This window comes from Lissotriton helveticus, chromosome 12 (genome assembly GCF_964261635.1).
Source record: "Lissotriton helveticus chromosome 12, aLisHel1.1, whole genome shotgun sequence".
Lineage (NCBI taxonomy): Eukaryota > Metazoa > Chordata > Amphibia > Caudata > Salamandridae > Lissotriton > Lissotriton helveticus.
Genome location: NC_136073.1, coordinates 817,871,996 through 817,890,310, shown reverse-complemented (window position 1 = coordinate 817,890,310; position 18,315 = coordinate 817,871,996). Strand labels below are relative to the sequence as shown.

Sequence of the window (18,315 nt, the reverse complement as noted above, 5' to 3'; positions counted from 1 at the left end):
GCTAATGGTCTTTAAAGACCTGTGAAAAACTTGGGATGGAGATAAGACTCCAGACACTGCCCAGCCGAGGCCCCAGAAGCGCGAGCTGCACTGCAGCAGCCCAGGCTGAGACACAGGATGGGGGAGGAGGGGGGCTGAAGAGCCCTGGAGGCCAGGGCAGAAGTGACACTGTGAAGGCGCGACCCCCTTTGCATCTCTCCACGGCCCCCCTGGGGGTCGCGCCCCACAGTTTGAAGACCCCTGCTCTAATGTAACCCGGCCCTCCTCCAGCGCAGCTACGCGCGTTGAGGGGGCCGGAGAAGCTGCCCAAACATGTTGAATCAGTCTTCGTTGCGCCGAGACGGAGTGTTGGCGAAACGGTGCGGGATCGGGAATGAACCCGAGTTGTGATGGGGGCGCAAGGTATGAGCGTGTAAGCGCTGTGCTCTCGCGCTCCCGTTCAAAAGTATACCAAATGCGATGAGGCCTAATCCGGTTCGAAATAGAACCGGAGGAGAAGTAGTCTAGGGTGAAAGACACAGGGGCCAAGATCGAGTGCGAGGCACAAGTATCGTTAGAAAGCGTACACAAACCAGAGAAAAAAGTTAAAATTTCACCTTAAAAGGCCATTCTGAGGTATTCAGAAGATATAGGCCAATCCCAGAAAACACAGGAAACTCTTAATAGTAAATAACATCCTATTTACATACATAGAAACTGATAATACTAAATAACATCCTATTTACATATATACAAGTATCAGATAAGCAAAGCAGAGTAAATCAATAACAAGGATGTCGGAGAGATACTTCTCTTTCTGAGCAGCAGCAACATTCCTTTCTTCTGAGATCGCAGCAACGCGCGACGGGTAAGCTAGTATACAATATAGTATATCACCCATCCTCCCATTCTATAAATTTAATAAAATATAGCAGAAGAAACAACACTGTCCAGCCAGGCATGAAAGGGGGCACAACACGAACCAGCCTTTCATGAACGACTGAGACACAAATGTACAACAGAAAAGTAATAGTTGTGGTATACCCGTCCAAACGTCCCCCAAAACAAGAGTGAGTGGAGTAACCTGTAGCAACTGGTGTCCCTGGTGGATCCCTTACTCAAAAACTCTTTCTGATCAGCGGCCTGCTCCTCTGCACACCAAACCTTTTTATTTTTTTTGAGTTTCTTATTGAAACATATGCTGTGACAAAGGTAGCAGCTAGCAACACATATAATTAAAAACACAGTTAACAACCCGTGGCAGTTATTCATATAGCAAACAGCAGTAACAAAGTTACAATCTGTGCATCATAGTGAGGTACCGTACATGCAATCAGATAGATAATAAGCTCAGCATTCCTCATTAGCTGGGGGACTCATCGTGTTCAACAGATCGTAGGTACTGTAGAAGGGTTTGCCAAATATCATTTGGCCGAGAGGAGGAGTTCCTTGGCATAGAGCACTAGATTGTCCCTGCAATACACCAAATCCTTGAGCCATTGTGCAGCTGAAGGCCCAGCCATGCACTTCCATGTCATTGCCACGCGTCTCTTGGCCACAAGTAGGGCTATTCTTACAAGTTTACCTGTAGTTCCCTTCAAGGACTGAACCAATCCCAGCAGACAGACGTGCGGAGAGCATTTCAGCTCGACACTGACCATAGTAGAGAGTATACAAATCACATTGTTCCAGAACTGCGGCATACCCAGGCCAAGTGCCAGAAGTCGGCAGCCATGGCTCCACAGCGCTTACAGGCATCAGTGTCTCTAAGCCCATATTTGAACAGCTTATGTGGAGTGTAGTAAGCCTGATGGATGTATTTTAAATTTATTATTTGAAGATTGCCTCTGGAAGTTAGAGTACCAGTAAGCTGGTAGCAGTGCTCCCAGTCTTGCAATGTTAGCGGTGGGGTCAAATATGTATTCCATTTCTCCAGACCTTTGTTGTATGGCAGGGGCTTTTCCGCTCTAGCAGAGCGGTAAAGCTTGGTAAGGAGTTTACGTCTTGTTGGACTGACAAGCATGGTGTGTAGGGTCTGTAAAGTGGGAGGTTCTGCAGGGAAAGTAGGATAATGTGCAGAAAAGGAATATAAATCATGGCGTCTTGTTCTGCACGTAACTAAGATCATAGTCTGTCAAAAAAACACCATTAGGGTATAGATCCAGCAGTTTATCTATTCCTGCCAGCTTCAGAGTGTGCCAAGCTCCCGCCTCATGTGTCGTAGACAAATTCGAGTGGAACGCATGCGGCAACAGAGGGGAATATAACGGTAATTTCCCCGCCATGCGGCCCAAGGGGTGTCTATCGAGTGAGTTAGCATGGAGCATAAGGGAACAGGGTGAGCGTCTCCGTCCTCCACTGCCACGTGTGGGATGAAATCGTGTGAGCCGAACCAGTAGTGGGCATACTATTCGTGAGCACACAGATAGTACAAATAAAGGTCAGGAACACTGAAGCCTTGTCTTTAAAATCTAGAGTGAGTGTCTCCCAGTTGACACAAGCCTGTTTACCACCCCACATCAACCGAAGGAGCAGAGTGTGCACAGTTTTAAAAAAGTGTTTCGTGAGCGGAACCGGTATGTTACTGATCAGGTATAAAAATGTAGGTAGCATGACCATCTTGATAAGTGCTATGTGATCGGCCAAATATAATGGGAGCTTCACCCATCTATCCACCTGTTGTTCTAACTTCGTATATACAGTGCCCTAATTCTTGCGGATAATCTTGTCGGGGACTCTTATGAACCCCCCCCCCCCCAAATATTTTACAGGGTGCGTGGACCACACAAGCGGGAACTCAAGCTCATGAGGCAGGGTGCTTACTGTGAGCGGCAACACCATTGACTTAGCCCAATTAATGTGTATGCCTGAGAACAGCCCAAAGCACATATAGTCCCTTAAAACCTGTGCCATGAAAATGCGCGGCTCCCGTATTAAAAGCAACATGTCGTCCGCATACCGTGAGATACTGATGGGACGGTGAACGAATTGGAGGGCTGAAGTGAGATGCCGCTGTCTAATAATACAGGCAAGGGGTTCTAACGTGATCTCAAAAAGAAGGGGCGAAAGGGGGCACCCCTGCCTTGTCCCCCTGGTTATGCATATATGGGTATGATGTACTGCTCTCTACCCGGAGCCGCGCTACAGAGTCAGTGTACAGTAGACGTATCCAATTAATAAAAATAGGAGGAAAGCCCATTTGCCGGAGAATGTAAAAAAGGTAGGCCCATTCTATCGAATCAAATGCCTTGGTGGCGTATAATGTGACAGCCGCTGCTTGGAGCCCAGGATCGAGAATATGGAACATAGCAAAGAGCACGCGTAAATTATGAGAGGTAGACCTGTAGGGAATGAACCCAGACTGGTCCTGAAGGACCAGGCCTTGCATGAGTGGCTGCAGTCTGGTAGCAAGAATTTTGGCCAATATTTTGCCGTCAGTATTGATAAGTGACAGTGGCTGATAAGAGTCGCAACGAGTAGGCGGTTTGTCTTTTTTTAAGCAATGTGTTAATCTGAGCCTCCCGAAGGGTTGGCGGTAGTTGGCCAGTGTCATGTGCCTTGGAGTACATTGCCAAGAGATAGGGGGTCAATTCTTCTGCGTATTCCTTATAAAATTCACTCGGAAACCCATTAGGGCCAGGGGTTTTCTTGTTTGGAAGGGTTTTGATTGTCACTCGAATATCTTCTTCTGTAATTGGTTGGCTAAGAAACTCCCTCTGCTCATCCGAAAGTCACGCAAGGGCTATGTATGAGAAGTATGCGTCCAGGTCCTCTGTATCAGTCGCACCCTGTGTGGTATATAAATTCGCGTAAATGGTTTTTAACTGTGCTAGAATCTCCTGAGGAGTGTAGTGATCCTGGACAGCTGCGTCGGTGATCTGAGTAATAGTGTGCCGATCAATAAGAGCTTTAATTTTGTTGGTAGATGGTGTCCCGGTCGGCCACCCTCCCAAAAGCGCTGCGAGGCCTCAGGGTAGTTACGCGCTATATAAGTTTTATTTTCATTTAATTTCATTTCAATAAGCGTGGGCTTCATGGTGTTTAGATATTTACTTGATCTCTTTCTCCGCCATCTCATTATATTCCAGTATGGACTCTTTAATTGACGCCAGCATCTGAGTGCAGAACGAGCTCTCATAGTCACGCTCGAGAAGTTGCAAGGTGGTTTCCAGCTTAGCAAGCTGCCCGCGCAAGTCTTGCAAGATGCCAGCTGACGTGCCAAAACAAGTGCCCCGAATAGTGGCCTTAAAAGCTTCCCAAAGGGTTGTCACACTGTCAACCGGCCCCTTGTTGTGATCAAAGTACTGCACTATAGCCTCGCGAACAGTGTCAGCATAAAGGGAGTCTAGCAGAGCCTCAGGCCGAAATCGGCAGGTGAATGATCTATGAACAATGCACGGAATTTGTAGGCGAAGGCAGACTTGTCTGTGATTGGAGAGTGTGCGGGGCAATCCCTCTAACTGAGACACCCAACCCCCGCTGTCTCACTTAGAAGTCAGTTATCTAGCTGGGACCAGCTATCATGTGCGGTGGAAACATGTGTGCCCTCCCGCCTCTCCATATGTCAATCAGTCCCAGCTCGGCCGTTCCCTCATTAATTACCTGGGCTGCCCCAGGAGACTGACCACCCTTGCAGCTCGACTTGTCTCTACGGGGGTGTGTATTAAGGTCACCTCCTCACAAAATCACAGCATCTGGCCAATCCCGTAACATGGAGAAGGCGGGATCATCTATATTTGGGCCATAAGGGTTTACAATCTTGATGAAACTGCCCACCAACTTTCCGTGTACTATAGCATATCGTCCTGCGTTGTCGACGCAGGTTTTAATCGTCGTGAAGGGGAGGTTTTTCTTAATAAGGGTGAGCACTCCATGGGAGTAGGAGGAGTAGGAAGAGGCCAAACTGTATCCACCCACTGTGCCCCAGCATGAATTTCAGATAGGCGGGTTAAGTGTGTCTCTTGGGGGAGGTGGTGACCTATTTCCACATACTGTGGGAGTGCCCGCTCCTTGTTAACTATTGGGTCCGGGTGACCCGCTGTATGCAGGAGGTTTGGGGGGTGGAGCTTAGACTTGAGGCAAAGAAATGCCTTTTAAACATATGGGAACCAACAGACCTGTCACCTCGTGGGAGGCTATGGGCGACACTGGGGTTTGTAATTGCTAAAAGAAACATCGCTAGGCAGTGGGGGGCAGTTCAGCCTCCTAAAGTTGGCTTGTGGAAAACTGACATGGATTGGTGCATGCTCCAAGAAAAAACAGTGTACATGGCACGTGGGTGCCCGAGGAAATGGATAGAAGTATGGACCAACTGGAATGACTACAAGGGTAACATCTGTGAACCCCCCCGAACTACCCCGTTTGACGAACAGCTTATAATGTGAATGCAATGTGATGTAATACCAACTATCCCTCCAAACTGTGATCAATGTTTCTGTATTGTTATCGCCTGTGCCCAAATGTAGATACCTAATACCTGAATGTGATGACCACCACCTCTTATCTTAGTTATCAATAAAAAGAATTTAAAAAAAAAAAAGTGTCTCTTGCAAAATGGCGATTGTGACCTCATGTCGATCCAGATATGCTAAGACCTGGCAAAGCTTTTTGGTGAGTTGAGTCCCCGTACATTCCATGTTAAACAGGTGATTCAAGTGTGAGCTAGATGCAGAACTTTAGCATGTTATACCTTGAGCACAAATCAATTGTAATGAGCGAGAGTACATGTGTAATCCTCACAGCATCAATAAAAAGAGCAGCCTCATGAACCACCCTTGCAATTCACACCCATCCACCAAAACCCCCCCACCCACTTCAGCGTCCCCAACGTGCCAAAGCCATCTCAAACCCCCCAAAACAATCCCAGAGTATAATACCAAGGGAATAACCAGCTGTGGGGAATACCCATGAGGGAGCGCTGGAGCACAGTACCCCTCCCGGGGAAGTGGGAGGTGGCTGAGCAAATGTGCGAACAGTTCCTGACCACTGTATCACAATTTCATAAAACAATATGAAGAGTGCTCCCAGTAGTAATGATTGCGAATGAAAACAGCGAGGGAAATAACATCGGTACAGATCAAGTTCGTGCTTAGTGTCTACAGCTCGTATGGCAAACCCCACCATAACAGACACTGATGTAGATCACCCCAGAAGTGAAGCAAAGGAGAGGTGCACACCATCCATAACTTACGTGACCTGGCGTTGTCATTGTTCATCTGCCATCCCACCGAAGCACCCACTGTTGTCCCCAGCCACAGTGTCGGGGGTCCGGCTACGGTGAGTAAGAGTCTTGGCAAAGTCCATCGCTGATTTCGGGCTGGTGAAAATCTTGAGCTTTCCATTGACTTCTATGCACAGCCGTGTGGGATAGAGCATAGCATAGGGCACCTGCACCGAGATAAGAAGTTTCTTAACAGGTTGGTATTCTCTCCGGGCCTCTTGGACTTCTGCGGTAAAGTCGGGGTAAAAGGCGACCATGTTCCCTTCGTGAATGACAATACCTTTCTCTCGAGCCATGCAGAGGACAGCATCCCGATCTCTTTAATTCAAGAAGCGGGTGATAATGGGACATGGTGGGCGCCTGGTGGAGGGCGAGCAGCCAGAGAACGATGGGCTTGTTCAACAATCAGGACCTGAGACCGCTGTTCCGCGCCAAAAATCCCACTAAGGAGGTTCTCCACATAGGTCTCGAGTCAGCCCGTGTTCGTTGACTCCAGCAGACCAGTAATTCGCACGTTGTTACGTCTTGATCTGGCTTTCAAATCCTCATTGTGGGCCTGTATAACAGTCGGCACCTTCTCCATAGAGGTCGTTCTGGTGGTCACCTGTTGCAAGCCATCATCAGTGCTGGAAATACGAGTTTCCGCTTCCCCCAGGCGCAGCACATGTTTATCCAGCTTCGTGGACATGTGGTCCATGCGCAATTTCAGGTTATCAATTTTCCCGTCGATGGACTGCAGGCTGGCCTGAACTGCAAGAAGAGTTTTATCTATATTGGTTAAATGGTCGCTGGGAACATCAGCCTCGGAATCAGAGGCAGCGCGCTGAGATGCCTTGCCCGATTTGCGTGTCTCAAATGTGATTGGCTGCGCTCAGATTTCTCCATGGCGATAGCGTTGAACCAAAGGGTGAGAGAAGGGTGAGGACGCTACGAGCCAGGGGCTGTTTGCCACACAGTGAACAACAGTCTTGGACAGTGACAGAAATTCAGTAGCGAATCACAGCACGAATGATAGTGGAGCGCCCCTTGAGATATCATCGTGGCTTGGCACTTGGAGATGATGAGCAACAAGAGGAAGGCGAGGCAGTGGAAATATGGCAGAGGTGCATTCAGGGCCAGTTCTTGGGAGGGTGCACGCAGTGTCTCGTAACCTGCAGTCTGAGCTCACAGCGTCCAGGGTCTGTCACCAGTTCCATTGAGAGAGCGCAGGGCCGCAGAAGATCAGCACCCCCACTCCAAAGCACAATAAGGACCAGGCCCAAAGACAAGAGGGGTGACAACGGGCCCCACCGGTCACGGCGGGAGTATGTGCGTTCCACGCCCCTGCACAACCGCACCGCCACAGCGAGGAGGAGAGAGAATGGACTGGAACAGACAGGGCCGCACTCCCCCGCACCTCTAGTCTGAGCAGGGACCGCGGTGATACCAGCCGTGGTCAGCAGAGGAGCAGGTAAGCAGCGAGGGGTGCCCAATGGGGGGGGGGGGGCACCAGTCCGTGGTAGCACACACACCCCAGGTCCCAACAATGCCTCGTTGAAAGCGATGCCTCTCCAGCCACACAGCAAGGATGGTCTAATGGCCCCCCGGCCGCAGCAGAAGCAGGCCCGTCGATGATCCACCACCAGGCCGGGTGCACCACGTAGATCCCTCGCTCTGGACCAATGATGTCGAAGGTCGTTAGCGCACATGGCACGCGGCAATCTCTCCACTGGGCGATCCCTCACCCGGTCACAAAGCAAATGGCGGCGGGGCCCCTCAAGCACAGTTTGAAGAAGCCCAGTGGGGTACAGCAACGAGGTAGGCCACAGCTGAAAAGCGTGTGCTCCGAGGCACTCACCTGGGTCCTGGTCCGGTCTCAGCGGGGGTTCAGGGCAGCACCGCTGCGGGCGAGGTAGACAGCCCAGAGCGGCAGCAAATGAACACCGCATCCGGCGCGCTGCGCAAGCAACGATCAGAGGCCGGCCCACCCCCCAGGTGCTAACGTGTCTCGCATAGGGGTGCTCGCCACCCCCAGTCTAGGCCGCACAACTTGCCGGTCACCAGCTGGGCAGCGCAATCTCACCACAGCGCTCGGCGGCCGCGGCCGGCACCACCCGAAGCCTACCACATCTTCACGCTCCGAGCGCGTCCCGGGCCGCCATGTTGTTAGCGGGCCCGGGTAATCACCAGCCTCTCACTTGATCAGCTGTCTGCGCAGAGCCCAGAAGAGCATAAGCAAATCAGCCCGTAGTACTTTGCTGCTCGGTTCCTGTAGGTAGGGCGTCAACCAAGATGGCCACCGGGTGAGGAGCTCTGGCCGGGAATTCCCGGCTAGGGATTACCTTTTGGCTTGCATCCCTGGAAATCTGCGCCCTCCCCGGACCTCTCTTGCTTACATAGGCTTTCCTTGCCCCGCGGTCCTTCCGTTTCACCTTCTGGCCGTGCCGATGACAGATGGAGCGTGTTTTCTCGATGGCGGAGCTAACTGCAGCCTCGTTGCGCCTCTCGCCCGACACGGAGACAGCAGTGCAGCCTTCGCTGCACACAGTTTGATCGGACAAGACATGGAGTTGGTCTCGGTGACCGCATGCTTTGGGGCATTCCCTGGAGCGTTTGGCATTGGTTGTGCTAATCTGTGGTCGAGTGGAACTTCCTTGAATTGCTCGAGTCAGAGGAGCTCTCACTGAGCACAAGATGGCGGAGCTTGCTGCGGACCGAGGCTCCGGTTTCTCTCCAGGAGCGCGAATCTTGACCAGAGTTAATACGGGACTCAACGGGGCATGCACCAAACAAGGCAATCTGCTATTTTGATTTCTCTGAGCCCTGTATGTTTCAGAGGCTCGCTCCAGTTTTCAACTCAGCCTGACAATAAAATGGTGACTGCTCAAAAACGCGATGGACTAAGGGCCAGATGTAGGAGGCCATTTACCGACCGGTAACTGCCGATTTCGGCCGTTACCGACCGGTAAATGGGTATTTGGGATGTAGGGGCATCATTTTACAGATTCGGTAAATTTACCGAATCGGTAAATTTACCGATTCTGTAAAATACCGAATCGGTATTTTTACCGATTCGGTAAATCCCAGATGTAGGTGGGACTCTTCTGAGTCCCACAGGCCTTACAGATTCGGTATTTTACCACCCAATCCAATTGGGTGGTAAAATACCGAATCCAGGTGTGCATGCACATGTGTGCATGCACACCTAGCCATGTGACAGACAGACATGCCCTTAGGGCATGTCTGTGTGCCACATGGCACACATGCCTGTCTTTGGGGTGCAAGAGGGTGTCAAAGTGACACCCCCTGCACCCTTGCTGGAATCGGTATTTACCGAATCGGTAAATTCCGATTCGGTAATGCCCATTGATTCCTATGGGCTTCAATGCCCATAAGAATCAATGGGCATTACAGAATCGGTAAATACCGAATCTTAACGATTCGGTATTTACCGATTCAGAAATACCTACATCCCCCCCCCCTCTATTTTACCACTTCTTAAATACCGAATCGGTAAAATTCGGTATTTAAGAAGTGGTAAAATAGAATTACCTACATCTAGCCCTTAATTGTCTAACCAACAACAACCGTGCAGGCTGCATCGCCGTGGAAACAGATAGGGGCCTAGTTTCCATTCCGAGTGCCCTTTGCCTGGATACTGCAGCTGAACATCCACTATCTAAAGCTAATTGCCAACCGTACTGCGCTGGTTAAAACAGGGCCCTTCTTTAAGTCACTTTAAAGTACTTTTCAGCTTAATGGGTATCAAGTTTGCATCTGCAGTGGTCTAGGGTTGCCTGTTTGACCTCTCTATACAGTTGTGAAATCTCTGAAATGTATCTACAGTGAGAAGCCTATGAAATCTCCTGAGAGACAGTTGAAATGTGGTCTCAATACTTTAGAAGTGCCATCGATTGTTTGGTATTTTACTCTTTGCAGCTAATATATACGCCTTACAAGATGTTTTAAAACACAACAAAAATCGAGGTGCAGCCTTCGGTAGCCACAACTAGAGTGATACTTTAGTTCTTCAATCATAATAAGAGTATAGAACCCACAGGTTTTTGCCAAATAGATTCTTATCAAAGACAAATCTCAAGTTGTGACTACTGTAGGTAGTGTTGTAAGAAACTCCCCTGGCCACCCCATGGCTTAAAATATTTGATTGTGACCCAAAGAGCTTGAGTTCTGTTTTAAGGCTGACCAGCTCCCCTGAATTCAGTATTGTATCTCATCCAAGAGACTATTCAATTCTCTAGAGTCGTCTGCATCCCCATTGAGTGGAAACAAATGCTAAAATATGGAAACATATACTCCATGCACAAGCTGGTCATGGAGGGTGTTTAAATAAATATTAACCAACACAACTGACAAAGCGGAGCCTGGATGGCTTCCATAGACTGTGCTCACCAACGATGGAATAGGTCCTTCACTTTGGACCTCCCAGTGTCTGCCCAAGGAATGAATTAAACCAGTGGTTATTAACCAGGGGTCAGCGACTGTTGAGAAAATTAAATAATGTTCACAGATTAATGACGTGTCGCTAAATAAAGAAGCAAAATGTAAAATTTAATTAATCCACACAATTACCGTTGGTGTGTTAATTGACAGGTGACAACATTATCAATTGTTTTTGTCAAAAATGGGGCCTTCACTGTAAGGAAAAATGACTGGTTTCAGAGATTAGTTTTTCGCTGTGTGACCCAGCCATATTTTAATCAGTCTTTTTTTTTTTTGTAATCTTTTTATTATTATAACACAAGAGGAAAAATATACATAGACATATCGGGTGGCAATAAACGAACTACAGCACAGTCGTGGACGGGCAAACCGAGAGACAAAATAATGTACATCCATAAGCAACAGAAATTCAAATGCAGGGTGAACCAGAAGCAAGCAATTGTATAGCAATGACAGTAATCACCCCTCAACAACACCCGCCCACCAGAAGTACAGGATATATGGATCAAACGTAGGACACCCGAATATGCTTGGATAAGAATCAGGAGAATACGCCACAGCTCTCGTGAAGAAAGGAAAGGGGAAATAGAATGGTCATAGAAAATAACAAAGAAAAATAAACCCCCACCCTCCACCCTACACCCCTGCCGATGGCTACGACCTAACCCCACTAGCAGCGTGCCTGTCGCCCCTTATACTACACCCCAAGGAAGGGAAAAAAGATGGAGGAGGAGACTGTAACAGATCAATACAAGCTCCCTGACTCCCAACCCCCGACAAGAGCAAACACTCCGTACCGGAACGTTAAGCAAGTTATAGCAATCAAGAGACATTTCGTAGGGGAGTAGCAAGTAGAAAAAGGAACATCCACACCCTAATCCCGGCATCACAGAAGCACCAAACCCGTTCCGCACACAGCAGACAAAGAAAGCAAACACTCAGGACCACGTCAGGCTCTCGCTCTCATAGATAGAACCCAACAAAAACAAAAGAAACATTGCTGCAATGTCCAATCAAGTTCAGCTCAAACCCTCACATCCCATCAAGAAAACCCCTTCAAATACTAATAAGTTAGCGCGATTTTCCACACGGATCAATCTTGGGAATAAGAAACAATTAACATATAATAATGCAGGTCATACAATGCCACATGACGCTAGTCGTGATACTATTATAAGCGTGTCCCACATCGTCACAGGCCAAACAAACATCAGATAGCACCAAAGCATCCTCAGCCCTGGCCCGCACGATCAATCGAAGATGAGAAGGTACCAACAGTCGACGTCAAACAATGTCTCGCTTACCCCCCTGGCCCCAGCATTATGAGCTTTAGCAATCCAGAAAGCATCCTCAACCTTGCCCCCTGCGATCAAGATGGTCGATGGAGTCCAGCAGTCCAGCCGCTATCATGGACGGCAGAGGCGCCCGGTATTGCCAATACAGACAGGGGAGTCGTCCACCAGAGTCTACCCAGACCACCTCTGCGCGTCCGAGAACAAAACAAAAAGGACCAAGGTGGTGCAGAAGCCCTCCGGAAACAGCAGGCCTGAGCGATAGCACCAGCTCCAAAAAGAAATAAAGAGCCACGCCATCAGAGCACAAAGGAGTTGCTAAACATGGCGCCAGAGGACGACAGCCCAACCAATGCACAAATCCACGAACACCAGCCCTCTTCCGGGCCACTGCGGTCAGTACATCGGCTGACTCTGAACCATGATCCCCCCCCGCCTCCGCAGGCATCTGGGCAAGCAGATCACTGTGGTCTGGTGCAGGGTGTGGCGCAGTGTCCAGCACCGAAGGACAACCACGGCCAGCAGGAGTAATGGCAGCAAGCCGGCTCCCCAGATCCCGGGCATCCTCCTGCAAGGCAGCTCGAACAGATTCTAGTGCACTCAGAACATCGCGGAGTCCCAGGGGTGCTCCAGGAAGAGAGGACGCCGCAGTTCCCCATATCCAGGGCCCACGGACGCGCATCAGCTCCGGAGTCCGGTCGCCATCTTCACTCGTTAGCAGCAGACCACCCCGCCGATAATCCGCAGAGCACAGCCGAGCCAGAGGCATAGGGGCAACGGGCTGCATTTCGATACCACACACAGGGCTGATAGGAAATCGGTAATTAGCCGGACTCTCGGCCGTGGTCTAGGGTCCCCACTGTCAAGCGCTGAGTGCGCGGTGTATAAAATGGCTGCTACCACGGAACAGGGGCAGACGAGGGAGCTGCACAGGTCGCTTCCAAGCCGGGAAACGATACAATGTATGTCCCGTAGTTACAATGCATCCAGGCGGGCAAGATCGCGGGGCGGGATGAAACGATGCAGCGGGAGGCACAGCGCAACAGTCTCTCACCAGCCGATCGACTCCGCCTCATATGCGATGTCTGCTGTTGACGTGGTCGGGTCCGGCCGTGCCACACGAACAAAGACCGGACCTTCCGCTGCGCAGGGCCAGGGAAGAAGCGAGAGTGCAGCACCGCCACTACCGTCTGGAACGAGCCGGGAAACACACCATTGTACTCAGGATCGGTTCCCCGTTTCAAAGCTGGGCTCAAGCTGGGCTCCGTTGCAGGATAAATTACAGGATCGTGGAGGAAAGCGTGAAGGTCGGCGGAGCCGAGAGTCTAGGCGGCCATCATGGTTGCAGGCGAAGCTCCTCCCATTTTAATCAGTCTTGAATGTATTATTTACCGTCAACTTGTCATCAGCAGCCTGTTCGTTTTTTGGATATTTTCCTGTTGTCGGTCATAGTTTGGTCTTCATTAGAAGCATGTCCCCAGTATACCTGGACTGGCCATGATAGAAAGTCCGGACTTGGCAGAGAGATGACATTTGAAGCAAGGACAGCTTACAGAAACTGAGATGTGTAGGAGTACATAGACAGACAGTGACAAGCGTGTAGGACAAATAGTTTCAGGTAGTTTGGGCACGTGAATAAAGTGTGAATTAGCTCAGGGAAAATGGATACGGTAAAGAGAACGGGGCACCTCGGTAGATAATTTGAGGAACTTTGAATACATAGCTAGCTGGCGTGAGGAGCAGAAGGCACATTGATGGACAGAGTTAGGAGCTCGGACCGCAGCCACTGACAGACACTTGAGGAAGTGTGGGTACATAGACCATTTCAGACTGTTGAGCTCATTGGCAGCATGATTTTGAATCCTATAGACTGATCTTAGGAGGGGGGACAACAGTACATTATTAGATAGGATACACACTTTAGGCAACTGCAGAGACAGCGAAAGAAGCTTGGGCCTCCTAGTCCAATGGTAGCAAGATCTTGAGGTGCTTGGGAAGAGAGTGTGAGGAATTTGGACTCCATGGACAGGCACTTAAGGAGCATGGAGTATCTGGGCAATGTGGAGAACTTGTAACTCATGAACATTGTGAGGGTTTTGGGTCAGATGGTGAACAGTGTGAATAACTTGGACCACCTAGACCAATGGTAGCAAGATCTTGAGGTGCTTTGGAAGAGAGGGTGAGAAGATTGAACTCCATGGACTGACGCTTAAGGAGCATGGGGAATCCCGGCAATGTGGAGAACTTGTGTCTCATGAACATTGTGAGGGTCATAAAGACCGATGGTGAACCGTGTAATAACTTGGACCCCCTAGGCCAATGGTATCCAGATCTTGAGGTGCTTGGGAAGAGAGTGTGAGGAGCTTGGACGACATGGACAGATGCTTAAGGAGCTTGGACTATCTGGGCAATGTGGAGAACGTGTGTCACATGAACAATGTGGGGTTTTGGATCACAGAGCCAGATGGTGAACAGTGTGAATAACTTGGACCACATAGATTAACGGTAACAAGATCTTGAGAACTTGAGGACATTGGACCCAATGGAGAGACTGAGCAACTTGTAAATATTGTCAGGTATTGTGAGCAGCTTTGAGCGCGTGGACAGACTGTGTGAGGAGAATGGAACACTTGGACAAAATGTAGAGCTTTTGTGATCTGAACAATGTGAGGATTTTGGGTCACAGTCTATATAAGTTGGTGTAAGGCACTTTGACCAGATAAACCGGCAATTAATGTGACACATATAGGCTTGATCTGATTAAACAGTGTGTGCAGTTATTGCACAAGAATGTTAAAGCAAGGGGGACAGAGGCAGCGTGAGGAGTTTTGGTACAAGATAACTAATAGATTGGAGGCAGAAAACACTGAGGAGTGTTAGGCACATGAACAAGATGCTTGTGGAGCTATCCATACATAGATGAATTGTGAGTTAACTTGGGGGACATGGACAGCCAGTGAGGAGCATAGAGAGCACGGATAGATGGTGAGGAGCATAGAGAGCATGGATAGGTGGTGAGTTGCACCAAGAACACAGACAGGCGGCGAGGCGCACAGACAGGCGGTGAGGAGCATAGAGAGCACGGACAGGTGGTAAGGCGCACAGAGGACGGAAAGGCGGTGAGGAGCATTAAGAGGATGGACAGACGGTGAAGAGCATCAAAAGCATATACAGATGGTGAGAAACACAGCATGGATAGATGATTAGGAGCATAAAGAGCATGGATAGACTGAGGAGCATGGACAGGCGGGATGAGCATAGAAAGCATAAATAGACGGTGATGAGCATAGAGAGCATGGATAGACTATGAGGAGCATAGAGGGCATGGATAGATGGTGCGGAGCATAGAGAGCATGGATAGACCGTGAGGAGCATAGAGAGCTTGGATAGACACTGAGGAACATGGAGATCATGGATAGATGGTGAGGAACAGAGAGAGCATGGCTAGACGTGAGGAGCATAGAGAGCATGGATAGACGTGGGGAGCATAGATAGACGATCAGGAACAGAGAGAGCGTGGATAGACTTGAGGAGCACAGAGAGCATGGATAGACGATGAGGAGCATAGAGAGCATGGTTTAACGGTGAGGAGCATAGAGAGTATTAATAGACTGTGAGGAGCATAGGGAGCATGGATAGATGGTAAGGAACATATAGAGAGAATGGGCAGATGGTGAGGAGCATAGAAAGCATGGACAGACAGGGTGGGGATCATAGGGAGCATGGACAGACAGTGTGAAGAACATAGGGAGCACGGACAGACAGTGTGAGGAACATAGGGAGCACGGACAGACCGTGTGAGGAACATAGAGAACATGGATACATTGTGAGGAATTTTTTATGCTTAGACAGTATGTACAGTAATTCTAGGCCGATTAACGATGCAAGGAACTTGTGCGCATAGTCAGGTGAGCTCTTCCTGCAGCCTTTAGTGCACTCTGCATTATTTTTCACTGCCACTAAATGCAAAGCATTTACCATTGAACTCACTACTACGCACTATGTGGAACGTGTACCTGCTTGTTTGTAGGTGCATCCTTTCATTCTCTAAAGGATGGCAGTAGCATTATTTTGCAAATCCCATTCCTGCTATAATGGTCTTAAAAACCTGTACGTCCAGCTTACCCAGCCCTTGATTATTCTGTGGGTGTTTTGTCCAATATCTAGTTATCTATTCCCTCTTCCCTTTTCAGGAGGTTTCCGGACAGCACAAAGAAGCTGCAGGTGCTGTACATCCGCACTGTCTCCCCCTTCCTCGAGATGGAGCAGTTCATGCAGGACACTACAAAACGGTGAGAAGATAGGAGGATGGTGCCAGTATGGCTGAAACCACTCATTGGAGTGGGTACGGTTCAACGTAGGTTAGGGGGCACTGCTCAGTGGGTAAGGATCAATCCATGTAGTCACAATATGTCAGTACTTTGAGCACTTATGCAGAGATCTATGTAAAATCTGTGACTCTGATGTGAAACCTGAAGTTGATATAGTAAGCAGCGTTGCAGTGATTAATAACATATTCTTTAACAGTTCAAATTGAAGTGCTTGCTTTCCATGTATCATGATGTGGTATGTGTACAGTATATTTTATCTCTGAATAGTCCTTTCTCCATTTTTTGTTATTCACTGTCGAACATACTCCTTTAATCCACGATGTGGGCTGTTTTTTTTATGGTTTGTACGTTTTTATAAATGACAAATAATTTTTTGTTTAATAATGTTTGCATTGCTTGCTTACAATGGTCCACATTCGGTATGCTAGTTTTGGGATGGGAGGGAAAATATGGAATAGATAAAAAGAGCAAACAGGCAGGGGTGGAATGAACGGATGTATTCAAATAGTTCCCCAGTATTGTAAATGTTATAGATTCATATGCTTGACAAGTGGATGTTAGACGTATTTCAGCATGGTCACACCCTGGAATTTGTCCAACAGCCTCCAAATTTCCCTCCACGGAAAACTTCACATCGTCATTTTCCAGTTCTCAAAAAAGAAATCCAATGACTCGTCTCCAAACAAACAGTCGAAGAGGTACAACATAATCAGCGCAATCTGGGATTCTAATCCCACTTCTTTCTTATCAAGTAACGGGCAGGAAAGTGGAGGCAAAGAATGGACCTCCGGATTACTGAACAAATTCATCATAAAATTAACCCTTCAGGATGCTGTCTCTCCAGGAGATTTTGCTACTCGTAGATCCAGGAGATTATATGTCTTTCCTCAATCTGGATGCATTTTTTCACATACCCGTACATCCAAAGTATCAAAGGTTAATCAGGTTCAAGGTGACAGGGTGGCATTACCAATTCAAGGTGCTTCTCTTCGAACTGAAGTCTGCAACCAGGGTCTTCACCAAGTGCATGGCATCAGTGGCGCCCTCTCTCCGATGGTCGAGTCACCTCGTATGTCCCTACCTTGATGACTGGTTAGTCAAAGCTCCATCATTCCAGGCAGCCAGAAAATCTACAGAAGTCTATCTACAGCTTTTTCAACCCCTGGGTCTCAGACTCAACCGGGAGAAATAGTCTCTCATCCCTTGCAGGTCGCTAGTGTTTCGAGGAGCAACCCTAAATACAACCCGTTCAAAGGCCTTTCCCACAGAAGAAAAGATTTAACACCTACAAAAGATAGCACAATCGCGGTCTTCAAAAAGGTGAGTTTTGGTAAGGACATACAAATCCATGCTAGGGAGGATGTCCTCCTGTAAGTCCCAAACTTCTGCTTACAAATGAGGCCTCTCCAAGAGCAGCTCGATGTGCAATGGGCTCAGTGTCTGGGCTCTTTCAACGACCTCTCAATAACCTCAGAAATGACCTCGGCGATGTCCTGGTGGATGGTCAAAGACAACATCTGTCAGGGTCTGTCCTTCCTCACGACAAAACAAAAGCTGGTGATGACATTGGACACTTCCATGGAGGGATGGGGTGTCCACCTTCAAGATTTACAAATTCACGGAAAGTGGTCCACACTAGAATGTGTCACATAAATCTACTGTAATTAAGGGCAGTTTTTCCACAATCTCCAATCTTTTCTCCGAAGGATCTAAGGATCGTCAATTCTCGTCAGAACAGACAACACCACCACCATGTTTTATCTACAGAAACGGGGGGCAACCCTCTCAGCCCAAGCACAACAAATATTGGAGTGGCTGATTGACCACAGAATCTCATTAAAAGTGTAGCATCTACCAGGAGTTCAAAACGAGTGGGCAAACTCCCTCAGCAGGGACACCAAGCAATGCAAGAGTCGGAGCTCTACCAGACACAGTTACGAAAGGTTTTTCACTCTTGGCCTTTTCTAACCCTAGATCTATTCGCTACATCTCTCAACAAAAAATGCAAACTCTTTGCATCCAGATTTCCTCAACCAGGCTCTTGGGGAATGCC

The 18,315-nt window shown here is 48.6% G+C and overlaps 1 protein-coding gene across 2 annotated transcripts in view; it reads left to right on the top strand.

The window, feature by feature from the left end:
* FLAD1 (flavin adenine dinucleotide synthetase 1) overlaps positions 1-18,315 on the top strand; it is a 114,016-nt gene that overhangs the window by 55,586 nt on the left and 40,115 nt on the right. For both annotated transcript variants that reach the window (XM_078671066.1, XM_078671065.1), the window contains exon 5: positions 16,125-16,223. In XM_078671066.1, the coding sequence (XP_078527192.1) occupies positions 16,125-16,223 (99 nt within the window). The remainder of the gene's footprint in view (positions 1-16,124; positions 16,224-18,315) is intronic.